Source organism: Amblyomma maculatum, unplaced genomic scaffold (genome assembly GCF_055883805.1).
Source record: "Amblyomma maculatum isolate TAMU_Amacu unplaced genomic scaffold, ASM5588380v1 scaffold_13, whole genome shotgun sequence".
Taxonomy (NCBI): Eukaryota; Metazoa; Arthropoda; class Arachnida; order Ixodida; family Ixodidae; genus Amblyomma; species Amblyomma maculatum.
Window position 1 is genome coordinate 32,126,119 of NW_028146738.1, and position 27,749 is coordinate 32,153,867.

A 27,749-nucleotide genomic window follows, 5' to 3' on the forward strand; every position below is an offset into this window, starting at 1 on the left:
GTTTGTGCAGCTACTTTCACTGACAAGATAATTTACTTTCTTCTCTTAACAGAAAGAGCAGATAGGAGACATGAACAATTCCTATTACCATGATCTTGTCCTTTTTCCTCTCTTCGTTTGTCAACCAATGACAGTGTAATGAGAGCTCTGCATTGATACTCTTGCAATTTGTTAACATTTGTGGCATGACCGTCTCGCCTAAGAAAATGACTCATTTCAGAAGTCATTCAACACCGCAGGGTTACAAAATCTGTTATCGGCTTCATATAAAAGACGAACAAGAAAACAAAATTTTATTGTTGGAATCGAGCATTAACGCAGTATTTTTTTTCTTTAATTTCGAAGGCACGCAGACCGCCATTTGGAGTGTTAATAGTTCCCGCAGATATTTCTTCTCGAGTAGAAAATATTTATCTGTTTTTTATTTCGCATTCGTGTTGCACTTGACACGAGTTTACGTATTTTCTCAGCAGCGCCCATTTCCTGGCCTGTCTAGATACGGTGTTTCTCATCGGTGTTTCGTGATTATGCCGTAGTAAGACAAGACCGTTTTACCTTTCAGAAATTGCTTGTATGACTAATGTTGTAAACAGATTGAGTGGCAGTCCGGCAAGCTGCAGTGACAATATATGTAGAAGAAATGGCTTTCAGTTATCCGGAATCCTTGACGTGCAGATAGGAAACTACCTACATGGTTGTATTCCCTCACACTCATCAGGCTATGGAACGAAAAATGGTTGGGGCAACATTAAAAGATAGGAAGCATGCAGAGTGGGTGAGAGAAATAACTCGTTATCGACATTCTAGGGGAAATTAAGAAGAAGAAATGGACATGGGCAGGACATGTAGTGCGAAGAGAGGATAACCGATGGTCGCATAGGGTAACAAACTGGATTCCAAGGGAAGGAAAGCGTAGCAGGGGGCGGCGGAAAGTTAGGTGGGCGGATGAGGTCAAGTGGATGCAGCTAGCACAGAACAGGGTTAATTGGAGAAGTATGGGAGAGGCCTTCGCCCTACAGGGGATATAGTCAGGCTGATGATGATGATGACACTCATCAGGTATCGCGGTCAAGTATCGGCTCCGCAAGTTTGTGGTATGCTGAGAAAGTAGAACACCTAGCGAAGGAGCCATCAGAGGGATTCCTTTAAAAATAGTGCACCCGCTTAGTTGCCTGGCTTATCTTACAACACATCACACTATGTTTTTATTCGATTGTATTTAACAGTTTGGCCGTATTGGACTACTGCCTTCAAATGCTCCAGGCCGCTGCGGTCAATCGCATTGAACGTCCTGCACTTGGAGAACGCCTAAATAAGCAAAAGCCAAATACTCCCAAGATGTCGCTATCGTAGCAGGTGTCCGAAAAAATAGGGCCGCTCATAGCAGGAAAACTTTTTTTTTCACAACCTCCGCAGCATGTCAAGAGCAACATATTTATAATATACCATTTTCTAAATCTGTTATCTGCAGCAGCTCCGACGTGTTCAACCAGAGCATTGTCGTATATGTAAAAAGGATGCTGAAGTGGTATTACTCTTTTCGCTTATATATGATTAAGTTTGGTAGTCTTAAGGCCGGATTCAGTGACCTATAGTAGTGTAATTGTGCAGACAGTTCTGGAAGTATGTTTATTTGCTTTTCCTACCATAAAGATAATCATATTTATTCTTTATTTTTTTATTCAATGAGAACCCCGCTTAGCCCGAGGGCACTACAGCAGGGGGTTGCAGAGTGGAAAAAAACACATCTTCATTTATGGAGCACACTTGATGACCTAAAAGCCGATTCTATTCACTGATGGATCGAACAAAAAAGGAACTGGCATACATGTTAGTTCTGGCACGGTATTCCAAAGTTTTAAAACAATGATCTGTGCTAGCAGAGACAATGAGGCCTATGTAAGTATATTTCCTTTCGAATGCCTGTTTTGTTGTGGTATATTTGGTACAACAGTTTAAGTCGTAATTTCCTTCTTCGAGAGGAGAGGGTTTCCCATCCTAATTCATTTTTCATGATGGTGCAGCTATCAGTTCTCGAGTACCGACACAGGACAAACCTTGTTGCTCTATTTTGGATGTTTTCAATTTTATTGCTAAGTGTTTGCCAAGGGTCCCATACGGCACAAGCGTATTCGAGCAGTGGTCGAACGTACGTTAAGTAGGCTATTGATTTCAAACAAGGCGGCACGTGTTTCAGATTTCGCTGTATAAAGTTTAAGGTCCTGCGGCTTTTGCAACTACGGTATCCCCATGTGTATTCCTTGAACAGTCGGCTGTAAGTGTCACACCTAAGTATTTATGCGCCACTTTTCGTGTCACTACAATACCGCTGATGCTATACTCTGAGGATAACTTATGTTTTTTACGTGCAAACGTAACATGAACACATTTTTTAGTATTTAACTTCATTTTCCATTTAGAACACCATTCAAGAACACATGATGTCACTTTGTAACTGGGCAATGTCGTCTTGATTTCTAATTTGTTTATATAAAACACAATCATCGGCAAACAACCGTATACTGGAATTGATTCCGGAACAAATGTCATTTATATATATTAAGAACAAAAGTGGTCCTAAAACTGAGCCCTGTAGGACACCTGATGTTATATCTACAAAACTAGATTTAATTCCATTTAATACCACGCACTGTCGGCGGGAAGATAACTTTCGATCCAGGCAAGTATTGTAGGATTAATATTTATTGCAGCAAGTTTTCTTAAAAGCAATGGGCGCGAAACATTATCAAATGCCTTATGAAAATCCAGGAAAATGCAATCAATTTGGCCACCCTTGGCAAGATTAAATACAAGGTCATGATAAAATTCAATAAGTTGTGTGGTGCAAGATAAGCCCTTACGGCACCCGTTGTTCTGAAGCCAGTAAGTTGTTTGCCGATAAGTGTGTTATTATCTCTTTATATAAAATGTGTTCTATTACTTTGCACGGTATGGATGTGAGATAGGCCTACAGCTAGAGACTTCTTTTTTTGACCCCCCCCCCCCCTTATGAATGGGAACAATGTGTGCAATTTTCCACCGCTAGATAGCGACTTGTTGTAGACAAAAAGGGTATTACTGCATTATTTGCCTTGGCGTGCTATAAAAGACTGTTCATTTGATACTGGTGCTGATAGGGCTGAACAAAGTGTTTATTTAATAGAATGTCAACTGTGTCAAGTCGAAATGTCACATAATTAAGCAATATTTATTCATTTGAGTACTCATCTTTCTGCGCTCAAAGCACCGACTCATTTGATACTTGTGATTGTACAGTCCAAAATAAGGGAAACTATCGCCGATGTCACACCATATAACGCTACATGACCACGTAACTCAGCAAAGCTATTTTACTGAAACATTCGCCTCATTACTCTCAAAAACCTGAATCATTTCAAACACATGATTATAGGGTGCAAAAAGCTAAAAATAGAACGTATCACGTTACATTGTCACATGACTCATATCATCATCATCGTCATCATCAGCCTGACTATACCCACTGCAGGGCGAAGGCCTCTCTCATATTTCTCCACTTAACCCGGTTCTGTGCTAGCTGCATCCTTCTTAGCAGCCCCTGCTCCGTCACAGGTCTGACCGCCGCCGTGGTCAGTTGTTCCGCAGCCGCTGGTGACTGAGGCCCGGGGTTTTGTGGAGCTTATCATGAGAGGTTGTGGCCAATTACTGCACCAGGGTGGCCAACTCCGGTTCTGGTCAAGGAGTGCGTTGCCGGAGGTGTTCACCGGCATCAGGTCGCACACCAAACCTGTTTATGCAATTCCATCGACACGCGGATTTTTTTTTAATCCGGTGGAGAATCGCGCGGCACCGGGATTTGAACCCCGGTCCTCTTGCATGCGAGGCGGATGTTCTACCGCTACGCCACCGCTGCAACAACCTCATAACAACTTGACTCATAAAGATCGCTTTACAACCTTATTCAACTTATTACGCTCAAAAAGCCCGATCATTTGATACCCATGATTATAGGGTTAAAGAAAAAGCAAATTATTGCGCATGTCAAGAGAAATCACGTTACACTGTCATGTAACTCAGCAAAATTATTTTACTGCAATATTCGCCTTATTAAACTTGAAAAGCCCTTTCATTTGACACCCGAGATGATACTGTTGAAAAAGTGGCGCATTATCGCGCATGTCACCAAAATCACGTTATACTGTCATATGACTCATCAAAATCGGTCTAGAACCTTATTCATACTAATACGCTCAGAAAGCCCGATCATTTGCTACCTATGGTTATAGTGTTAAAGAGAAAGCAAATTATTGCGCATGTCAAGAAAAATGTAACACTGTCATGTAATTCAGCAAAATCGTTTTACTGCAATATTCACTTTATTAAACTCGAAACGCCCTTTCATTTGACATCCGTGATAATACTGTTGAAAAAGTGGGGCATTATCGCGCATGTGACCCAAATCACTTTACACTGTCATATGAATAATCAAAATCGCTCTACAACCTTATTCATCCTAATATGTTCAGAAAGCCCGATCATGTGATACCCATGATTATAGCGTAAAGAAAAAGCAAATTATCGCGCATGTCAAGGGAAATTATGTTACACTGTCATGTAACTCGGAAAAATCGTTTTAAAGCAATATTCGCCTTATAAAGCTCGCAAAGCCCTTTCATTTCATGCCCGTGATGACACTGTTGAAAAAGTGGCGCATTATCGCGCATGTCACCCACATCACGTTGCACTGTCACATGACTCATCAACATCGCTTTACAACCTTATTCATCTTATTACACTCAGAAAGCCCGATCATTTGATGCCCATGATTATAGTGTAAAGAAAAAGCAAATTATCGCGCCTGTCAAAAGAAATCACGTTACACTGTCATGTAACTCAGCAAAATCGTTTTACTGCAATTTTCTCCCTATTAAACTCGAAAAGCCCTTTCATTTGACACCCGTGATGATACTGTTTAAAAAGTGGTGCATTGTCGCTCATGTTACCCAAATCACGTTGCACTGTCACATGACTCATCAACATCGCTTTACAACCTTATCCATCTTCTTACACTCAGAAAGCCCGATCATTTGATATCCATGATTATAGTGTAAAGAAAAAGCAAATTATTGCGCATGTCAAGAGAAATCATGTTACAGTGTCATGTAACTCAGAAAAATCGTTTTAATGCAATATTCGCCTTATTAAGCTCGAAAAGCCCTTTGATTTCATACTCTTTATGATACTGTTGAAAAAGTGGCACATTATCGCGCATGTCACCCAAATCACGTTGCACTGTCACATGACTCATCCACATCGCTTTACAACCCTATTCATCTTATTACACTAAGAAAGCCCGATCATATGATACCCATGATTATAGTGTAAAGAAAAAGCAAATTCTCGCGCATGTCAAGAGAAATCGTGTTACGCTGTCATGTAACTTAGCAAAATTATTTTACTGCAATATTCGCCTTATTAAACTTGAAAAGCCCTTTCATTTGACACCCGAGATGATACTGTTGAAAAAGTGGCGCATTATCGCGCATGTCACCAAAATCACGTTATACTGTCATATGAGTCATCAAAATCGGTCTAGAACCTTATTCATACTAATACGCTCAGAAAGCCCGATCATTTGCTAGCTATGGTTATAGGGTTAAAGAGAAAGCAAATTATTGCGCATGTAAAGAAAAATGTAACACTGTCATGCAATTCAGCAAAATCGTTTTACTGCAATATTCACTTTATTAAACTCGAAAAGCCCTTTCATTTGACACCCGTGATGATACTGTTTAAAAAGTGGTGCATTATCGCTCATGTTACCCAAACCACGTTGCACTGTCACATGACTCATCAACATCGCTTTACAACCTTATCCATCTTCTTACACTCAGAAAGCCCGATCATTTGATATCCATGATTATAGTGTAAAGAAAAAGCAAATTATCGCGCATGTCAAGAGAAATCATGTTACACTGTCATGTAACTCAGCAAAATCGTTTTAATGCAATATTCGCCTTATTAAGCTCGAAAAGCCCTTTGATTTCATACCCTGAATGATACTGTTGAAAAAGTGGCGCATTATCGCGCATGTCACCCAAATCACGTTGCACTGTCACATGACTCATTCAAATCGCTTTACAACCCTATTCATCTTATTACACTCAGAAAGCCCGATCATATGATACCCATGATTATAGTGTAAAGAAAAAGCAAATTCTCGCGCATGTCAAGAGAAATCATGTTACGCTGTCATGTAACTTAGCAAAATCGTTTTACTGCAATATTCGCCTTATTAAACTCGAAAAGCCCTTTCATTAGACACCCGTGATGATACTGTTGAAAAAGTGGCACATTATCGCGCATGTCATCCAAATCACATTAAACTGTCACATGACTCATCAACATCGCTTTACAACCTTATTCATCTTAATATTGCCACACCGCTGACCATCTTCTGGCGCCACCAAGTGGCCGAATGTCTTGGCACGTGGCTAAGCGTCATCCTCGTCTCTCGAGTTTCGCTTGATTAAAAAGGGCCATCTCGGTTGCTGTGCTGCTTGCTGTGTTGGTGACATTTGGTGGAGGTGCGGGGTAGGAGCCCATGTACGTTGCCCCTGAAGACGTCAGTGACGCTGCTATCAAAGCGTGGACGTGACTCCTGTCCATAAAGCCAGCCGTCGCCTCAGAGGCCTACAACCTGAGTTTGAACCGCTGTCCACCCCGCTACGAACCATGACATCCACGACGATCAGCCAGACAAGTCAGCCTTCCAGCAACGCCCCACCGTTCGTCCTTCTCGCACCGCGATCACCGCCATCATTTCATGGTGACCGGTTAGAGGATGTTGAAGACTGGTTGGCCAGTTTTGACCGTGTGGCTGCATTAAACCAATGGGACGACGAGCGGAAGCTAATGAATGTGTACTTCGCGCTGCAAGACTCGGCCAAGACTTGGTTTGAGAACCACGAGGCGTCCTTTGTCAACTGGGCAGCCTTTCGCCGTGAGTTGCTTACAACATTCAGCTCGAGTGCGCACAAAGAAGACGCAGAGATTGCAATTCGTTCAAGGTCTCAACAGTCAAATGAGAGTGTGGCCATGTTCGTCGAGGACATGACGCGGCTTTTCAATCCGGCCGACCCTACCATGTCTGAGGCAACGAAGGTACGGCACCTCATGCGCGAGGTGAAGGAGCGGTTGTTCGCTGGCCTCATTCGCGACCCCCGAAGAACTCGCAGATTTCGCGAAAGAAGCTACCAGCATGGAACGTTCCCTGCAGGAACGGAGTACCCAATACGGCCGCCAGGCAAGCGTAGCGGCCACACCCTGCTGCGCGTCCGTGCCAGCAGCCAGGGACGAGGCATTGCGGGAGCTTGTGAGGAGCATTGTCCGCGAAGAGTTGCAAAACCTAGACTTGAATGCTCCCTCTGCAAAGAATTATTCTACCGTGGACGTCATCCGTGATGAAATTCGGCGAGCGGTGCAGCCACCACCACCACCACCAGCACAACCGGAGCCATGCGTCATGACTTATAGTGATGTCTTACGTCGACCTGCCCCCGAGCCAGATCCATTCCGTCCCGTTGTCGGACCACCGCCTCGCTACATGCGCCCCGTCGAGCAGCAACAAAATCTGCGCCCCGTCGAGCCGCAGCAATACCAGCGTCCCGCTATCAGCAAGGCGCACTTGTGGCGCACGCCCAACAGACGACCGCTCTGTTATCACTGCGGCGAACCTGGTCACATTCTTCGCAATTGCCCATACCGGAGAATAGGCTTGAGAGGATTTCCACCAAACGCGCCTCGACCCCGCTATGGCGAAAGACCACAGGAGATTGAGGAGTACCTGGCTGCTAACCAGATGCAGCCAACGTCACCACAACGGCGGTCGCGATCGACATCTCCGAGGCGTTTTGCTTCGCCCAGTCGGTACTCCTCCTCTGGGCAATTCAGAGGCACATCCCCTCACCGGGAAAACTAAACACGGCGACCTCCGGGGGTGGGGCCGCCGCTACGTCTCAGATTAAACAGCCTCCACCCGACGATTTGACGCGACGGCCCGAGCGGCGACGACCCAATCCGATGAACTTAGCGACGTGATGCGAACGCATTGTTTCCGGGGAAATTTTTGTAACCGCCGACAGTTGTGATGTGACCGCTCTTGTGGATACCGGCACCGATTTCTCCGTCATGAGCAGCCAGCTAGCCACGGCACTCCGTAAGGTTCTGACGCCTTGGTCTGGGCCAATGATGCGTACCGCCGGTGGTCATGTAATGACGCCGATTGGCATGTGCACTTGCCGCATAGAGATCTGCGGTTTTACTTTCACTGGCACATTTGCCGTATTACAAGAGTGCTGCAAAGATCTGATTTTCGGCATGGATTTTCTTCAAGAGTATGTCACCAAGAGGATGTCACCAACACACGTAGGAAGCAGCACAGCAACCGAGCTGGCCCTTTTTAATCAAGCGAAACTCGAGAGAGACGAGGATGACGCTTAGCCACGTGCCAAGACATTCGGCCACTTGGTGGTGCCAGAAGATGGCCAGCGGTGTGGCAATATGTTCGTATAGCCCGATCATTTGATACCCATGATTATAGGGATAAAGACTATGCAAATTATCGCGCATGTGAAGAGAAATCATGTTACACTGTCATGTAACTCAGTAAAATCGTTTTACTGCAATATTCGCCTTATTAAACCCGAAAAGCCCTTTCATTTGACACCCGTGATGATACTGTTGAAAAAGTGGCGCATTATCTCTCATGTGACCCAAACCACTTTACACTGTCATATGAATCATCAAAATCGCTTTACAACTTTATTCATCTTAATATGTTCAGATAGCCCGATCATTTGATACCCATGATTATAGGGTTAAAGAAAAAGCAAATTATCGCGCATGTCAAGAGAAATCATGTTACACTGTCCTGTAACTCGGCAAAATCGTTTTACTGTAATATTCGCCTTATTAAACTCGAAAAGCCCTTTCATTTGACACGCGTGATGATACTGTTGAAAAAGGGGCGCATTATCGCGCATGTCACCCACATCACGTTACACTGTCACATGACTCATCAACATCGCTTTACAACCTTATTCATCCTATTACGCTCAGAAAGCCCGATCATTTGGTACCTATGATTATAGGGTTAAAGAAAAAGCAAATTATCGCGAATGTCAAGAGATATCATGTTGCACTGTCATGGAGCTTAGTGAAATCGTTTTAACGCAGTATTCGCCTTATTAAGCTCGAAAATCCCTTTCATTTCATACCCGTGATGATACTGTAGAAAAAGGGGCGCATTATCGCGCATGTCACCCAAATCACGTTGCACTGTTACATGACTCATCAAAATCGCTTTACAACATTATTCATCTTATATGCTCAGAAAGCCCAATCATTTGATACCCATGATTATAGGGTTGATCAGATATATTTAATGGTCTTGGCTGTCCAGGAACTGTTGGATTGCTACCAGATTAAAATAAGTGGCAGCAGGATTAAGTGTTTTGGCGCTCGGATTATTTTCTTTGGCGCCTATATTAAATTCTATGGCGCTATGATTAAATAGTCTGGCGTTTGCATGAAATTGAGTGAGAAATGCTGTAGTTCATGCTTTTGGTCTGAACATTTACAAGAGATCCGTGAGAAAGAAACAAGTGGCGAGCCTGCCAGGATTCATTTTCTTGTTTAATTTCTAATCGCCTCGGATCTTCCGGATTTCTCGACGGCAGACAGTATGGATTTGGCAAAGACATTAGAGTTGGCTCTCAAGCTGGGGCTAAGAAGAGAGGAGGCGATGAGTCTCTATGAGCTAGAAGTGAAAAGGCCAAGAGATGAAAGAGCACAGGCAAGTTAAGATGCGCATGAAGCAAAGGAATCAGAGGAACGCGAGGTTAGAGAATTGAATGATAGAAGGAGTTTTGGCTTTGGAAACAGCAGCAGGTGATCGGTGAACGCTAGGGGAACACGGATGACGATCGGTGCTCCGAGGTAGGAATAGGAGCGCCTAGATTGGCGAGAGTTTGTTCAAGGAAGCTGATGGCTCCTTTTGATGACAAAAGAGATAACTTAGACGCATATCTACAATGACTTGAGTGGATAGCTTTAGGACAAGGTTGGGAGCACTGTGAATGGGTAACAGCGTTGAGTATGTGTTTAGTCGGGGAAGCGCTGAATGTGTTTGGTAGGATGCCTGCGTCTGATTCCATGGATTACGATAAAGTCAAAAATCACTTCTCCAAAGATTCAGGCTAACTGCAGAGGGTTTTCGTGAGAGATTCTGCACCGCGAAACCTGAGGCTTTCGAAACCGCTAAGCAGTTTGCTTGTCGGCTAGCCAATTATTTCGACAGGTGGCTTGAGATGTCGAACCAGAAAGGACTTTTGAAGGCGTGCGTGACAAACTGGTGACAGAGCAGATCCTAGTATGCTGCAGTCCAAACCTAGCGGTATTCCTGAAAGAAATTTGTGTTCATTAGAAGAGGTTGCTGAGAATGCAGACCAGTTTCTCGAAGCTCAAGATCTCAGGAATATGAGTAAGGGGAAGGAAGAAAATCAGAAGGTTTCAGAATTAAATTAAGCAAAACGAAGACCCTCTGGCGGGGAATTTAAGATGCCAATCAGATGCTTCCTCTGTAACAAGGTGGGACACCGTACAGCTGGTTTTTATCTGGCAGTGCGGCCTGGAGGACGCAGGTCATGTGTCGGGGGTTCAACAGGAGAGGGCATACTGTGGAAGAATGCCGATATGGAACGCAATACCGTGCTGCATGTGTTGAGTTAAAAAAAAAAAACTCATCACACCAGCCAAAGTGCCACAGCTCAAAGAGGAGCAAACTCCACTGGACAATGAAGTGGAGAGTGGAACACCCAAGTCGAAAACAGCAATGCCAGTGGTGGTTGGACAAATAGGAGACCGTCATATATTGGTACTTAGAGACAGGCGCCAATACAGTTTTGGTTCGGAGAAGTGTCACTCTGGTGGACAGCACAGTTAGGCACCTGCCGGAAGCCAGGATTTTAGTGCCAACGCCCTATTATACCGGAGAGCTGCTGGCAAAATGCGTGGAGAAACCCATCTACGGTCTCATCTTAGGAAACATTCCAGGTGCAAGAAGCGTCAATAACCCTGATTCTGAGTGAAGGATGATTGACGTTGGGAAGCACCAAAACGAGGAATGGTGCATCACTGGCCTGCAAGGGGACGCTGCAGTCAGTTTCGCATCGGCAGTAGAGATGCGAGCGCAAGAAGAGACAGCCAGAGGGACACGGCGGCTGCTCTCTACTCTCGTTGCGATTTCTCTGAAAGTAACACCGGGCGGAATGGCAATTAACCAAAGAGAAGATTCGAGCTTGCATGCCTGTTTCGAGAAAGTAGGAGAAATGCAGAGGAGATGGAGTCGTTTCCCGTTTCAGTTTTAATTGGTAGACTGTCTTTGTGGTAGACGTAGCCGGTATAACAAGCAAAACTGTTTATTTATGCATCAGGTAATGGCGCCCGTTTTCACTCTGCTTGGCGCGGTCGCCTATGCCGGGGTCTCCCGGCGATCCGCCTGGTTAGCTTGCCGCTTAGGGCGCTGTCGTCAGTGGCGCCCACAACACCCCCCTTTCTTGAAAGGTTTGATCTCACAGGTCCAGGCATTCTGGTCGCTTACAAACACGTCCACTTCTTGTGGTGCTCGTGTCCTGCAACGGTTGCAGGTGTCTTGCTGTACGTCTTGCTTGTCCTCTGTCGGTTTTTACAACGTAGAACCTTGCTTCTGATGTTGGCTGTGTTACCACGCCATGTGATGCAGCTCCAGCGAGGATGCGCACCGCTGTGCCTGGTGGTAAGCGCTCTCGGCTCCGTACCTTGTGCCGGGTGTCGTATGATCCTTTTGCACGAGCTCTGTAGGCTTCATTATTTTGTCTGAATTCGCTGTCGTCCCACTTCGGGGCTAGCAGCTTCGAAGTGAATGTCACTGTGGTGTTCAGACGACGACCCATTAAGAGTTCTAGTGAAAACTTTTCCACGCTGGGTGCGGCCCTGTAGGCAAGCAGCGCTTCGTGTATGTAGGAAGACTTCCTCAGAAGCTACTTTGCTGTCTGCACAGCCTTCTCAGCCATACCGTTGCTCTGCGGGTAGTAAGGGCTCGAGGTTGTGTGTGTGGCTCCCCAGTGATGTACTAGTTCTTTTAACTCTGTGGAAGTGATTTGGGGCCCGTTGTCTGTGCCTATTGTCCGTGGAACACCGTGCTGTGCAAACATTGGCTCCAAGACTAGGGCTATGTTTTTTGTAGCTGTCCTCGGCAGTTCTAGCTTGAAAAATCGGGAGTAGTAGTCTACTACTACAACATACTCTTTCTCCTCCAGCGTGAAGAGATCCATGCCGACTGTGTCCCAAGGGTGTGCTGGCAATGGGGTTTGAAGCAGGGGTTCTGTTTCTGGCTTTCTGTGCTCTCTGCAAGTTGGACACTTTTCCACGTAGTCTTCAATGTGCTTGCCTATGCCTGGCCACCATATGCATTCTCTTGCCCTCGCTCGGCACCTTGTTGTGCCCAAGTGGCCTGCATGGAGTTTTTCCAGAACCTCTACTCTGTGGAGTATATTAAAGGTAGAGACAACATTGACGCAGATTTCATGAGTAGAGCTGAACAGGCCTAGATTTGAGTTATGTTCTTTGTGGGCTTGTTTCTCGGTTCGTTGATGTGTGTTTATACAATGAAATGTGTTGTGCGCGTTATCACATTTATTAAGGGCACTGTACGGACAACGGCAGTGTTGTGACAGTGTTCTGTGAAGACAATTTTGATGTGTTGTGGCAGCGGGGTGATAGTGTCGTGATAGTGTGCTATGAAGACAATTTTGGTGTGTTATGTGAGTGGTGTGCTTCGGGTACTTTCAAGACAACTGAGGTGTTCCAAATGCTGAGTCCAGACTGGCCGGAGAGGATATTCGGTTTACTGGAAGTCGTAATGGCAGCGGAACTCTAAGCAGTTTTCAAGGATAAAATCTTGAGATAGCCCTTGTCACATGTAAGAGGCCAAATACAGAGGCTTTTTGCCGAAAGCAAAGATGACGATGGCGAAAAGGATTACGTAGACCAACGAAGGATTAAGAAGTATAGTCGGTGACATGGCAAACACTAATTGGTGAACAGAAGACGACGATAAGGCTGACGTATATGAACGCGGAGGTTATAAAAAGGCGCGATATGAAGAGGCAAAGGGGTGGAAGCCGGAGAAGCGGAGGCTCCGGGAGGTGAGGAACGCCTTGGCTGGGAGTGAGCAATGCCGGCTGCTGTACTGGTGTCATGTTCTACGGCACTGCACCGTAGACTCCAGGCTGTTCTCAAACCGGTTCCGGGGATTGAGCGACTGCTCAGCCACCTGCTACGTCCAGGAGGCACCTCCAAAGCTTGTACCACCGTCCACCCGCATCGCCCAGGAGGTTCACCTCAACGCCGCCACGAATGCCAACGTTGCTTTAGCCCACGCTTCAACGGGAGGTCATCCGTTGCGGCCAACCAGACCAGCTCATTGGAAGCCGAACGCCACCTCGACGCCAACGCCATTGCCTGGACCCAAGAAACTCGTCGCCCGCTTCGAATTGTAAGATTGAACGCTGTCTTTTAGTGTGAAAGTGGAATGCTGTTTCTTAGTGTGAAGCATCGTGTTTATCACTAGTCTTTTAGGTTATGTAAGTTTTTGTTAATTTTTTGTTTGAGTGTTAGCGTCTGTGTATGTATGTATTAAATGTGCGTCCGTGTGGGTACGACTGGCTTCTAGTTAATGTTTCGGCCTGAGTATTCGCTATGGCCAGAAATACGATCAGACCTATTGTAAGGAAAGGGGATCTCTAGATCACATAATATGGGAATGTGCAAAGTCATCAGGCAGGTCTACAAATATAACTAAAGACGCCTGGGAGATCCTTCTGCGAAGCTCAGACCAAAAAGCCAAAAGAGAAATTGTTCGACTGGCCGAAGATGCCGCCGGAGTCTAAGAACTACCGGCCTGCAACTAAGGCGACTGTCCCACCTTCCGGGTCTAACCGCCGAAGAGTGGGATAGTCACTCTGTTGGACGAATAAAAGCTCTCTCTCTCTCTCGCCGGAGGTCCGTGACAGTGTGGTTTGGCAGAAGCAGGGAGGAGTGATAGTTGGCGAGCCACTTCCTCTCGTATTAAAGTCTTGACCTCGGGAAGAAGAGGTCAAGACTTTTTTTCCTTCTTATTTTTCTTTCTTCCTATTCTCTAGTTTTACTCTGCTTGTAAATTGAGTGCAGCATATGCTGAGACTTCTCATGCTGCTGGACACTTCCACAAGCCATTTGTGGAGGCCTGTATATGCACCATGGCATTCTACAAACAAAGAATTCAGTAATTAAAAAGTTAGATCATATTATGAGCATTATGTGTGCTCAGTGCATTATGAGTTACTGTAACTATTCTCTATACAGATGTTTTTCTTTTGTGCAAAAGTTATAAGTTACATGACTGTGAACTCATGTTTGATCCTTGAAAAGCCAGTTTATTTCGCGCAGTGATTTACCGAGTATTCTTCATTGTGATAGTGCTTTAATCTTTTTGGCAACCAGTCACACAATAAAAACAGAGTGCGCAAACGTTACAGTATCAACTGTTTATTACTAGTGCTCAAAGCAGAGCAGGATGCCGCGAGGTGAGTGAATTCTGAATGTAAAGGATGCCACTTATTAACTTGGAAGGTTCATAAGGTATGTAACAGAAACCGCTAACTTAAAATCTAGCGCTCTTGGTTTCAGTACGCTGCATATGCTGTGAACCTTCACCACTACGATTTGCGGCCACCAAATATCATTGGACGGCGGCTTTCCTTACGCGTGTATTTCATGTCTCAAGAAGTTCGAGTTTAGTGTCTCCTTCATATTGCATTTAATCACGCACATGCCCACTCACCAAAGCTACCTGCCGTTACTGTAGCGTGATATGCGAAACTTCAGAATTCATGAACGGTACAATTCTGTTTATTTCTGACTCACACACTGCATTGACGCTTCCCTTAACCCATATTCCCTTTGCCCATAATATATAATGTGAATGGAGTATCTTGGTGTACTACTGCTTCAAACAAAACTTACGCTTCCTTCACTGTTATATGCATCGATGCATCGCAACTACCTTGACGCGTTGCACGCACATTCGTTACCCTGTAAGATGAGATCACAACAGGTTCAGACCGTTCAGACTGCCACGACTCAAGAGCAATACCTTACATGCCCCAGGCTCTAGTAAATGCCAGCTACGAAATCGTACGCACAGCCCACAGATTGGTGTACATGCCCCTTTTCATGCAGAAACCACTATCAACAGCTGCTGGATGAGCACAGGGCAGCGCATCGCAACTGCTACACAGGCTAGCAAAAACTCATATGATTGATTATTTACATCGCTCGGCTTGGCTAGCTCGGCCGTCGCTTTGGCCGCGTTAGCCAACCTTTAATTCCAAATAGTAAAGATATTTACACATATAGGCACTGAAAAACATAAAACTGTAAACAAAAAATACATAAATCCAGCTAAAATTGCTTAAGCTTGAAATGTTTGCTGTAATTTGTTGTTTTATGACATCAGTGCGCGTCAAGCTCCGCCCATCGGCTAACTACGTGAAAAAAAAAAAAAAAAAAAAACGGGTCCCGTTCGTCGCGAATGCTGCTCCCTGGGTTTCTGCACGGTCAGCACGCGATGCCCGAGTGATCGTCCCTATCGCGGACACGGAGGTTGTCCGCTGTGCGATACCACGTGAAAAAAAAAAAGGGGTGGGGGGGGGGGGGTTAACAAATGCTTCGCCGACGCTTGGTTGCCCAGTCTCTCCATGGTTGAGGCGCGTGCCGGTCCGCGTGATTCGGCGGGGATCCCGATTCGGCGCGGGCCATCAGGCTGAATCTGATCATACAGCCAATATAGCTCGCAAAGATATAGCTCGAATTCGCTGTGTGAATGAAGACGTCTTTTTTTTTTTTTTTTTTTTTGATGTAACCCCCCTGTTGTAACGCCCTTGGGCGCTGAGAGGTAATCTCTGAATAAAGAATAAAGAAAGATGCAGCAGCGACGAGAAAGCGGGATCGGCTCGAGGCAAACTGACGAAGAATGAGAAAGAAGCTCGAACAGAAAATAAGCGCCAGTATGACTGTGTAGCTATGCTAACAGAGTTTACGCTTGGATAACTAGGTTTAACTGTGATAACCTCCGCATTTTTTTATTGAAGAGCTAGTGCAAGTCAGTAAAGCTATGGTAGTAAAGCTTGCAAATATCTCTCCCGCTTTTGCCCAGCCGGTTCCGGTGGTGTGAATAGCTGCAGAGGCGGAACACGTTTTTGTGCGCACCCTCCGTGCCACGATGGCGTAGTATTCCGTTATGGACGCCTAGGCGCATGGCAATCCGTGGTAATCTAGAGTAGACAGAAATCAAACTCTTAAGAATCGGAATATAGCGAATGGCGACGACTGCTAGCCGTAATACTGGTAGTACGGGTAATTATACATCAAGGCTGCTGAATGGGTATAGTTCGGAATGTCACCATGTAAACCTGCAAGTGTAAAAACCATTTCTACACAAGCCCGGTGAACACATGGCGGCCAGGGGCGTAACCAAGGGGAGGGCTTATGGAGCTTCAGCCCCCCACGAAAGTTTTTCGTACTGTCATACACCGCAGACCAAAACAACTACCAGAGCCGGAAATAAATCTGGACTTCTGCCTCCGTATGCCTTTTGCACGCTCAAAAGGATATTTCTGCGGGAATTAAAAAAGCAAAAGTTGCATTTAGTTTTCTGAAGTTGTTCATTGGATTATACAAAGGAGACCAGCCATACTATCAGATAAGCTGACAAAGCACGCAGAGATGGGATGCGTGGAGAAAAAAAAAAGAAAAACTAGGAGGGAGCGTGACGCCATCATCGAGTTTGGCCTGTGGCACCATCGAGTTTGGCCTCCACAGGCCAAACTCGATCTTCTGACGCCGTGCTGTGTTCTCCCTTTCGGGCCTCTTGTTCGCCCTGATTCTCGGCGTTTTTAGCCGCTATGTATTCTCCGGTGGAAAATATGACGAAGTGGTCTGCTGAGAGTCCTCGTCTATATGTAACACTTCAGTTTGTTAGAGTGCAGATGCTGCAATTAAATCAAAGTTAAAAGCACACTGGAGAGAGTGCAAGCAACCATTTTATCTGCGGATCCGTCAGGAAGACTCCGTATTCGAACTAATGTTAATGGTGCGGCTGGAAAACTAGCTATGATCTTTTTTTTTAATTTCTTTTCTTTAAAGGGGCAGCCAAGGCAAAAGGTTGAAAAACCTGACGAGGCCTCGGCACCCAGACCAGCGAAATAATACATTATCAATCAATCTAGGCATATATACAACCTAACACAAATAATAAACGCATATGCCACAAAAGATTGTTACACACGTGAAACCACAGCAGCAAAAGAAGTACACAACAAAAACAAAATAAATCGTATTACAGACATATACAATAGAATAATAATTTGCCATCCAGTCATAAGCTGCTAACATAGGCGATTGATTCTTTTGATCCAACCAAGAAAATTCAACCAAAAAAATTCTAGAAATTTTAGTTCTGCATTTGATAAATTAAACAAATGATTTTGGTCTGAAACAATATATGCGCAGGATACTCAATGGAACGAAAGCGCCTGACGGTACTATTCTTCCGCGCAATCTTTCCATCCCGGCATGCACAATTTATGGCGTAGTTGAGAGGTGACAGGTTGGTGATAGGTATCTCGATACAGAGGATGTTGAGCAGCGACATCAGCCACCCTCGAAAAAAATTTCTAGATACGCCACTGATGGCGGCCCGGGTAGTCTTGCAACGTCGCTCTGTAGTTTGTCTTCTGCCGTGTCGGATTGCGCAAAGCGCGTTCTGGTGCAGTTTAAATGTCGCTAAATTGTGCGAGATTTCTATATATGCATTCAATAGGCGAGAGGTTTGCGGCACTAATGTATAATTTAAAATGTCTAGAACTGATCATAAGCGGCGGCGGGAAGGTCACCGGAGTGTTTGAATGTGCTATTTATTTCCGTCTAATTTCACCGCCGCGGTGGATCAAGGGCCTCTACTGCTGAACTCAAGGACGCCGTATCAAATTCCGGCAGCCGCGGCCGCGATTCGATCCCGCATCCTTGGGTACAGCAATCGAGCGCCTAATCTTTCTGCTACAGCGGCGGACATAGTCCGAGTCCGACTTATTGTCATGTTATCATTCACAAGCTCGCACATTTTGATACGTGCACGCGTCGCATAGCGGGATGTCCCGTATGACGCGCACGCGAACCGAAGTGCACAGCGGAGGCCGCATACCACGTCCACGACGATGGGCATAAGCAGCGAGGCGGTGGCCATATTTCCGGTAAGCTCTGTGAGAAGCGCCGAGCACACGGTCAGTGCCACTTGGGACAGGGCCAGGTTGGGCGCCGGTATCGCGAGCACCCGCCGTGATATCCACGCGGCCAGCCCAAACTCCTGCACGCGCCATCCAAATTAATCGAGCGCGCACTGCATGGTGTCGACCACTGCGGTGCAGTGTAGCTCTTTAATGCCGGCGTTCGAAGGCCATGCATTGCATGGCGATGCCAGATTTGTCACGCTACACGCAGTTCTATCGCACACGTGCGCCACCAGAGCGGTGCGTTGCATATATGTGTATGGATGCATGATTGAATGCAACGTGTGGCGTCCAAGGGCAGCATTAACGGGCACATGCTCTTCGTTGGTCTGCTGACCAAAAGTAAATAAAAATTGCAGTCGATTAGGTAAGTTGGCCAAATATGGAGTATGTGCAACACAGCACGCGTTTCATTTCTCTTTCGGCTCGAGGCTAGAGTTATAACGTCGGGCTTCAGGGAAAGACCGGTGAAATCGACGATTAGGGACGTTTGGGGACGCTTTGCACACAGAGCAGTGCGCTCTATCCGCGGCTAGGGGGCCTCGACGCGCGCAGTCCGATGCGCCCGGGTGGAAGTCGATGAAGGCGGCGAATGCTCTACGTGGGAGAGTGGCTGGTAAACACGCAGGGTGATCGGCTGCTGCGATAGGCTAGACCGATAGGCTAGTGCAGTGGCCAACGAAATGGATCTCTCTCTCTCTCATTCAATGTCGAGGTTCTTTCCCCTCCGCTCCGGCTGTCCTCCTCTCTCCGAGAGGTTTAACTGGCGGTGACCACACGCATGCACACACCGGCTTCGCTACAGAGAAATGATTTCCTTCACAGCGGCGTCTAATGGTGGCGAATCAAACAGGAATCACTATCAAAAGCAACGCAACACCCCAGTTTCAGACGAAACGAAGACCTGATAGTCTAGACAACAGTATGAGGCGCAGTCACATTCGCATGAATCCGCGCTGCCTCATGAAACGATATTGACTCCGCACGTGATTGTTTATCTTTCATTGCATAGCACACATCAGAGCACGAGCAATAATCTCTCCGGCACCTTTGCTGCCACTAAGTGGCATTCGGGAAACAACGTATTACCTCCTTAGATTGTATGCGCCTTGCGGCATATAAGTGCTGTAAATATTTACAGCACTTATATGCCGCAAGGAATATATATAAGGGAATATAACCGGGTGGTATATACCACCCGGTTATATTCCCTTTGACGAGATAGAAATGATAGGGTTGGGTTTATGCACGAGCCTTTATGACGAAGCCTAGCTGCAGGCTGCTCAGGTAGAGAAAGAAGGCTCCCCATGGCAGCCGTCGGGCGATCCGGCGGAAGTCGAGGGGCTTGCCCTCGAACCATTGCAGCCATGGTATGGAGAACACCAGGATGATCACCAAATAGTCGAAGTCCAAGTGCTCGCGGTATCTGCACGGATGAGGAGGCAGGTTCAGGAAAAATGTAACGGCACAGATAAGTACGCGTGAAGTATACAGCGGCGCGTTTAAAAGGTCCGGTCAAAGTAGAGTGAACGGAAGACGTCAGATGGAAGCGCCGGCCTATAAGTCAGCTGAACCGAAGCGGCTATTTGAGATGGGTCACGCCACACGGGGAGTTTTTTTTTATGGCGCGAAGCTTTATATCGTGATGCTGCGACAACACATGCACTGCATATTGAGTGTAAGTATATCACGGATCCCCGATGCACGAAATTGTGGACGAATTAAAGTGTCGCATAATGGCTCTCTACAGAAGGGACAGGTACCGCTAGGCGAAGGATTTTGACATCTGAACTTATCACCTTCAGGCTAGTCGATCTGTGAGTGTGGTGTTGGTTGGGGGTCTTTGGGATATTCTCGGGGGGGGGGGGGGGGGATACCGGACACGGGTTATGCCGGCCTTAATTCGCGGCGGATGAGTGTGGTGTAATGGAAACTCTTGCTTGCTTCTTTCCCCTCCCCCTTTCCACTCCTTGCGCGTCGATGAGCACGTCTTGGTGTCTCGTTCCTTTTCGGTGGCAGACATCGGGAGTTCGATGCGGCTGGCAGTCGTGCTGCGTGTTGTGTATGCTGGTGTGTGTGTATGTGCCAGTGCCTGTTCGCTATTAGCTGTGTGCATGTAACAAAAATGCGACAGCAAACCTACACGAGCTTCAGTCTGACCGCCGGCACAGAGGAAATTACTGTGTCCCACTGCGGGAGGAAGTTGCCTCCCCAGCCTTGGCAGCGAACCTGATGGTCGCTTGAGGTTTTCGGGGCTTCTGCCCTGGGCGGCCCCGGCCAAATCTTCACCATTGTGTAGAAACTGCCAGCAGATCGCACCCTCATAGTGTCCCCTCATCTTCACGCCAGATCACCACCCACAACAGTGAGCATGAGACTTCTTGTCGGGAACTAGCACATTCCAGCCTCAGGATATTGTTCACTTTATTATTTTTGTAGAAAATTAACTTTCAACCGGTAAATTCAATAGTAATTGCCAGTATGTGATTTTTCCATACATTTCGTTGCTAATTTGTCTTTCGCTCCAGCAAGTCTGACAAATTTCAATGGATGGATAGGGTCCTTCGTTGTTTATTATTATTATCATTTTCACTACCTAAGTAGCTTCATGCTTGATTTGGTTTAGGGGCAGAGCTGTCGCTGTAATGACAAACGCCATCGGACACTTTCCAAAATCCGCAATAGCCTTGTATTGTTTTTTCTTTGTTTTCTCTCTTAATTTCAAAAGCAACCACAAGTTAGGCGCGTTCGCTTATTTTGCACTGCAGTCTCTGCTTAAGGTAACACCAGTACTTCCTGACAGCCTATATGTACTCTTATAAGGTTTAGGTATTAGCAGCGGTCCCAGCAGTGTGTGGTTTATCGCCCTACGGTTTAGCGGTACCTTTTCCGGGTATCGACAAACCTTTAAATTCGATTTCAATAGTCCAGTTCGAATTCAATAGCCGTTCTCTATTTTCTTTAGCTTCGCAAGTAAACCAGCTAATACTAAAACCATTTACTGGTTAAAACTCTGTGTGTAAAAGAGTAGATTAAAAATGTAATATCTAATTTATTAGGTTAATGTCTTTCTCTTTAGCTTCTCGTGTAAACAGGTAGGTCCACTATTTTGTTCAGATACCTCATTAGTTTGTTATAGTTTCGCGCGTAAATGAGCATGATCTCAATATTTATTAACGAATGAGCACATGTGCTTGATCCTCAGTACCCACGTAATTCAGGCTCGTCTTTGAGCTATTCCATATAGGCAGGGAAAAAAGAAAACATGTGGTTTCAAAGCTGTTTTCTTGTAAGGTTTGAAATGGAAGGGGAAATTCAGGTTTCCATTGGCAAACTTGATTGAGTGTGTGGCGCGTTTATCTGAAATACTGAAAATTTCCTTGTGTATGTTGTAATAAAGTGTTATGTTGATATGCAGATGTATGGATCTATAGTTCAAAACCTACATGTCATGCGGGCTAGATCTTTAAATCAGAAATTGTTTAGATAGGTATATCTTGCAAGATATACCTTATTTGGTACTCCAAATCAGGAATTGGGCAGATCAGTCATATACAACCATATTATGCCTTATCTGGTTCTCCAAATCAGGAATTGGGCTGATATGCCTTATCTGACCCAGATGTGTCCTAATATACCATATCTGCCAAATTCCTAATATACCTGATTTGGTGTTTTATAAGTCCAGATATGGCATATCCGTAAGGGTCTGGAAAGTGTTGGCACATGGTAGGTGATAGGCATTGGCATGGCCGGTAACTAATCGGTACAATTGTGAGACATTCTTCCAGCACACGCAAAACACGGACAAAGGTCTCTTTTACTTTTGTCCGTGTTTTTGCGCTGGAAGAATGTCTCACAGTTGTGCTATAAATAGAGGACCGACCCACTGCCAGAGGCGTCACTGGAACCTTCTCGCAGCTTTTCCGATGAGTGGCGATCTTGATGTTGTGCCTGGTTCACGATGCAATTTCGGTACCCTTAGAAAACAGGCCGTCGGCTGAGGTGTTATGCCACGTGCTCTCAGGACGGTCGAAACTCTTGACCGTGAATTCCGCGGCTGGAGGATTTAAGCAGCGTACATCTCCCGTTCAGGGAATCGGCTTCGGTCCGCTCTCGGCTTACTCCGTCAAGAAGGTTGGTTGACGCTCTTTGTGAAGCAGAGATGAGCTCCTTGCTGTAGTCGTTTTCCTATTGCGGAATAAAGGCATGAAGAGGGACGCTGATTCACCCGTTCCGGCCCTGCAGGGTAACTGACCGCCGCACCACGTGGGATAGGAACGCCCGTCGCCGTCACTATCCTCGATTGCCGCCGCTCGCCGGCAACCGGTTCGCTTCTGTCTTGATCTGCTGAAGGCGCGTGAACTTCGGCTGAGATCCCAGTCGTAACATCGCATAGCAAACAAGTTTCTAGCCGGTCGGCAGGAAGGAACAGACCCAGATATGCAACAGACAGCCAGACGAAATAACAACCCTAATAGATGGCAGAAGTATTACGTAGCCGAAAAACAATTTAGCGCCCATGTTTTTAATGCTAAGCAATCATTTTTTAATGCCACGCTCCCTGAAATGCTACGCACAAACCCTCGTCAATTCTGGAGATGTATCAATCCTCACCGTAGCAACCCAATAACACTTCATGATGATGACATGGCTACAGTTGCGAAACATGATGTTGCTGAAGTATTAAACCTGACCTTTAGTTCTTTATTGAGTCGTGAACCAGATTGGGACTTACCGGATTTTCCATGCTTTGGTTTTCTCGCTATGACCGATATATCATTCGAACCCCACGGCATTGCAAATTAATTGATTCTTTGAAACTAACATCATCAGCAGGTATTGATGATATTAACGCAAAGGTCCTAAAAATACAAAACAAATCACAAGTGTCCTGTTGTCTCATACCTTTCAGCAATCCCTTTCATCAATCATTGTACCGCACGACTGGAAGATGGGTAAAGTCATTCCAGTACCAAAAAAGGACCTTCATCTTCTCGTCATAATTACTGTCCTATATCCATTACTAGCGTCCCGTCTAAACTAATGGAACACGTAATCTTTTCTCACATCTTGAAATTTCTTTTATCGGTTCATTTCCTTAACGCTAGCCAACATTGTTTTATAAAGGGCTTTCCTTGCGACACACAGTTAGCTCTATTTATTAATGACCTAAGCTCCAACCTTGATCACAACATTCTAGTGGACGCCATCTGCTTAGATTTCGAAAAGGCGTTTGACAAAGTTCCCCACCGGCGGCTTTTTTTTGAAATTTTCACGTCTTAATCTCAATTCCTTGGTACTTGACTGGCTTCGTAACTTTCTAACTAACCGGCAACAGTTTGTTCTCGCTAATAAATGCTCTTCTTCTCACTCCTGTTATATCTGGGGTACCCCAGGGCACAGTCCTGGGGCCCCTGCTTTTTCTTATCTATATAAACGACCTGCCAACTGACATATGCTCTAACACACGCCTATTTGCTGACGTTAGTGTTGTGTACCGTCCCATAATCACTCACAGTGATCTCCAAATTCTTCAATCCGACATAGATCGCATTTTAACTTGGTGCAGTAAATGGCTCATGTCTCTTAACGTGAAAGAAACTTCTTTACTTCCTTTTCACAGGCGTCCCTCTGAACCACCTTTTAAGTGCCTAATTGCTAATTCAAAAATTGCAGCTGTAACCACACATAAATACCTTGGCCTTCACTTAACACATGATCTTAAGTGGACATACCACGTAACTCAAATTTCTAAAGAAGCAAATTGAGTTATAGGGTGTTTTCGGCGAACACTACGCCTAGTACCACCATCGTTAAAATCACTAGCCTATGTAACATTTGTGCGGCCGAAACTAGAATATGCATGCGTTATTTGGGACAATAATCAACTTAATCTTTCTAACACGCTAGAAGCTATCAAAACCGCTCCGCTAGATTCATTTTCTCTGCCTATTCTTATCATGAATGTGTCGCCAAACTAAAATGCAATGCTCATCTATCAAATTTAGCTAACCGGCGTAGCATCGCAAGACTATCTCTATTTCATAAATTCTATTATCATCTTTCGCACGAATCTGTTATCATCTCTGCATACCGCACCTCCAGCCGCACGAGCCACGAAAAGACAACCCATCCTCCGCAAGCCCATACATCTGCGCATCTATATTCGTTTTTCGTGCGCACAGCAAGACTGGAATGACTTGCCTGCTGACGTCGTGCTCCATACAGACCCATCGCTGTTCAAATCATCACTTGAAGCAATATTATGCCCTGAAACCCACTTCCTCATGTAATACCCGTTCACTGGAGCCTTTCAGGTTGTAATAAATATATAAAACACGATTGCTTGGGTCCCCGACACTGGGATGGAGGGTAATACTAGAATAGGTGCCCTCGTCCGAGGTTTCACTAGCTGGGCGGCGGAGCCATCTGTAGGGCCTTTCACAACACCAGAAGCATACGGGGACCCAATACGAGCGTGTAGGGAGAGGCGTAGAAAGTACGCACTTCCACAAGACACTGTAAGCAGAGAGCAAGCCACTACACTTATCAATCCAACAATCTCTTTCTACAATACTTTTCCTTATCTCCCCTAAACCTCGTCCAGCTGTATTCTTTCCACTTTCTCCCCAAACCCTCCCTCCCGGTCACACGCGCGCTGTGATGCTCTGAGTCTCTCTATTTCGTCCGCCAGTTATCCTCTTTCAGTTATATTCGCTGCCTCAGTCTAGCTAGATATACTGCTACAAAATCGAGTTTTGGCTCACTTTTCTGCCACACCTGCACCAACAGGTCTCTTCAGAACTTTAGCCGGGACGAAACTCAGCGGCGCTCTCTTTCCACGACTATGTCACGGAAAGTATGGGTATGAGAATGTTACAGATGTCGCATAGATGGTGAATAGGATTCACTGTTCAATTTGCCTAACATCGTGTTTTTCCGTTTCGAGTACCGAACGAATATCCGAAAATCACGCATGTCTCTGCTCCCCAGAAGTCGCCGTTAGAAACTGGAGCATTCTAGCGCTCGCCAGTTTGACACGCACGCTTTCGCGCTTATCACATAAAATTGAACCAGAGCCCTTTTACGCATGGCTAATCACCAGCACGAAGCAAATTAAGTTTGCGCCTGATATAGGCCTTGCATAGTTATTTGGCGGTCATTACAGTACCAACTGTCACGGTGAGAGCCACTATTGCCGCTTCGCGACTGGATCAGGAAACGTGGTATCGCGTCATTGCGTATACAACGCAGCCAGCCATTCGCCGTCAACGCGCTAGGGAAGGATGAGAACAGGTGTTCCTTTCCTTCTCAGTCCCTGTGGTGCGGTGCATTCGTAGTAGTATTTATATGAATGAGACAACTAGCGCATTACATCGCATCCGGTTCCTAGCGCATCGCATTCACGTAAACAGGGTAACGCGCTAGGAAAGCACATCACATTAATCGCAGTAAGCGTTGTTTGGGTGCCATGGCCCGAAACCGCAGGATATTCAAATAGCTTCGGGTTGGATAAACAAAGGCGACGAACTCTTCAATTTCGCTTCATACGCTGTTTTTATTTTTCATTAGTTTAACTCTTACCCTGGTATAAATAAAATGAATATTAAATAAAGTCTGGAAAATTTACAACCTCGTGCCGCCGTTGCTTTCAGTTATATGCGAGACCGCTTGCCGCCACCACCGCGCTGGAGATAATGCGCTACATGTAAACGCTGTCGCATCGCATTTACCGTGAGGCGATACGAAATGCAATGCGATGTGCTACTGAGCCCTCATGTAAAAACGGTTAATAGACCACCTTCACGGGGAATTGAACGGCGGCGCAACACGGAAACGGACACAGACAAGAAGGGGACACCACATGCGCACACTACCAACTATTTATTAAACGGAAAGGTGGCATATTTATACGTCCATCTCAAGCATCACACTCATCGCCACAGTCCGCTCCAAACCCAACACGTGAACGCCGAGCAGCACCAACAGGAAATCAGACAAGATATTTCTAACCTCAGTAGATAAACTATCAAAAATGGGAAAAAAAAACATTTTCTTCCTTTTTTAAAAACGGAAGGCAGGCCATATCTCATAGCAAATTCAGTGTGGACCGAAAACAGCAGAGTAAGACATGAGAAGCGACCAGCCCGAACCCTAACACATAAAAAATACAAAACGGTAAAACAATCGTAGCAAAAGCAGAGTCAAAACAGTTAAGCAAAAGCAGTCAGAACCCTAAGCCAACAACAAAAGACGATCGTAGCAAAAGCAGAGTCAAAACAAATGAAGCAAAAGCAGTAAAAAAAAACATTAACAACAACAACAACAGTAAGCAACAACAAAAGACGATCATAGCAAAGGCCGAGTCAAACAAAGGAAGCAAAAGCAGTCAAAAACCTAAACCAACACCAACATTTGTAGCTCAAGGAGAGTCAAAGAAATGAAGCAAAAGCAGTCAAACACAATCGTATACCAAAGGCATAGTCAAAAAAGGGGGAGCAAAAACAGTCAGGAACCTAAAAGGAACTAAAAACGATCGTAGCAAAAGCAGAGTCAAAACAAAAGAAACAACAGCGGTCAAACCTAAAACAACAGAACAAAAAGCACTGGTAGCAAAAGCAGAATCAAACGAGCGACTAAATTAACAACCCGCCTAACTAAACATCACAAGGCCGTTAAAAATTCCGGGCTTAAAGTCGCACAATGCATGTCGTCACAAAAAATTATCAAGGAATGAAACTTCATTTCTACGGAGGGACACAGACGGGTCGCTAACACAAATGCTACCCTTCTTTTTGATCATGAAGGCTTCAAGAATTTCCCGTGCCACCTGATCGCGACTCCTGCCCAGAATTCGTATACCGTTAAGCATTGGCTCACAGTTGCAATCTTTGCAATGGGTAGACAAATTTAACCCGCCTCCGTTTTCTAACGATTTCTCTTGTCTGTGTCCGTTTCCGTGTTGCGCCGCCGTTCAATTCCATCATGCACCAACTCGCCCCCCAGGCCGTTATTCTGGACCACCTTCACGTTGCACAGTAGGGAGTTTTAGAATAGGGGGACACAACCGGTAAGGTGGATATAGCAGGACGACAATGCGCATTCACGGAGTCTTGCGATGAATAGGCGAGGGGTACGGTAATTACTCTGGACATGCGCACTTACGTCCCGATATTACCCTATTCTCCCAACTGATAAGGTGGCCCTATTCTAAACCTCTCTGTTTTTCTATGAGGCCATATCGTATACGAAAGAGCGGAATCCTGAAACAAAGGCCCCGGAATAGGTCGCGCATTGTATCCCGTAGAGCGCGGCCCACGCGCTCTCTCTGGCGTCGTA

General features: G+C 45.6%; 1 protein-coding gene and 1 pseudogene across 1 annotated transcript in view; one reads left to right on the plus strand and one right to left on the minus strand.

The window, feature by feature from the left end:
• Positions 1 to 9,721: 9,721 nt before the first annotated feature.
• LOC146172516 (uncharacterized) lies at positions 9,722 to 15,364 on the plus strand (annotated as a pseudogene).
• Positions 15,365 to 19,649: 4,285 nt separating this feature from the next.
• Positions 19,650 to 27,749, minus strand: part of LOC146172517 (uncharacterized) — a 78,717-nt gene continuing 70,617 nt past the window's right edge. Inside the window, exon 12 of the mRNA XM_084585782.1 lies at positions 19,650 to 19,833. Within this exon, the coding sequence (XP_084441908.1) occupies positions 19,650 to 19,833 (184 nt within the window). The remainder of the gene's footprint in view (positions 19,834 to 27,749) is intronic.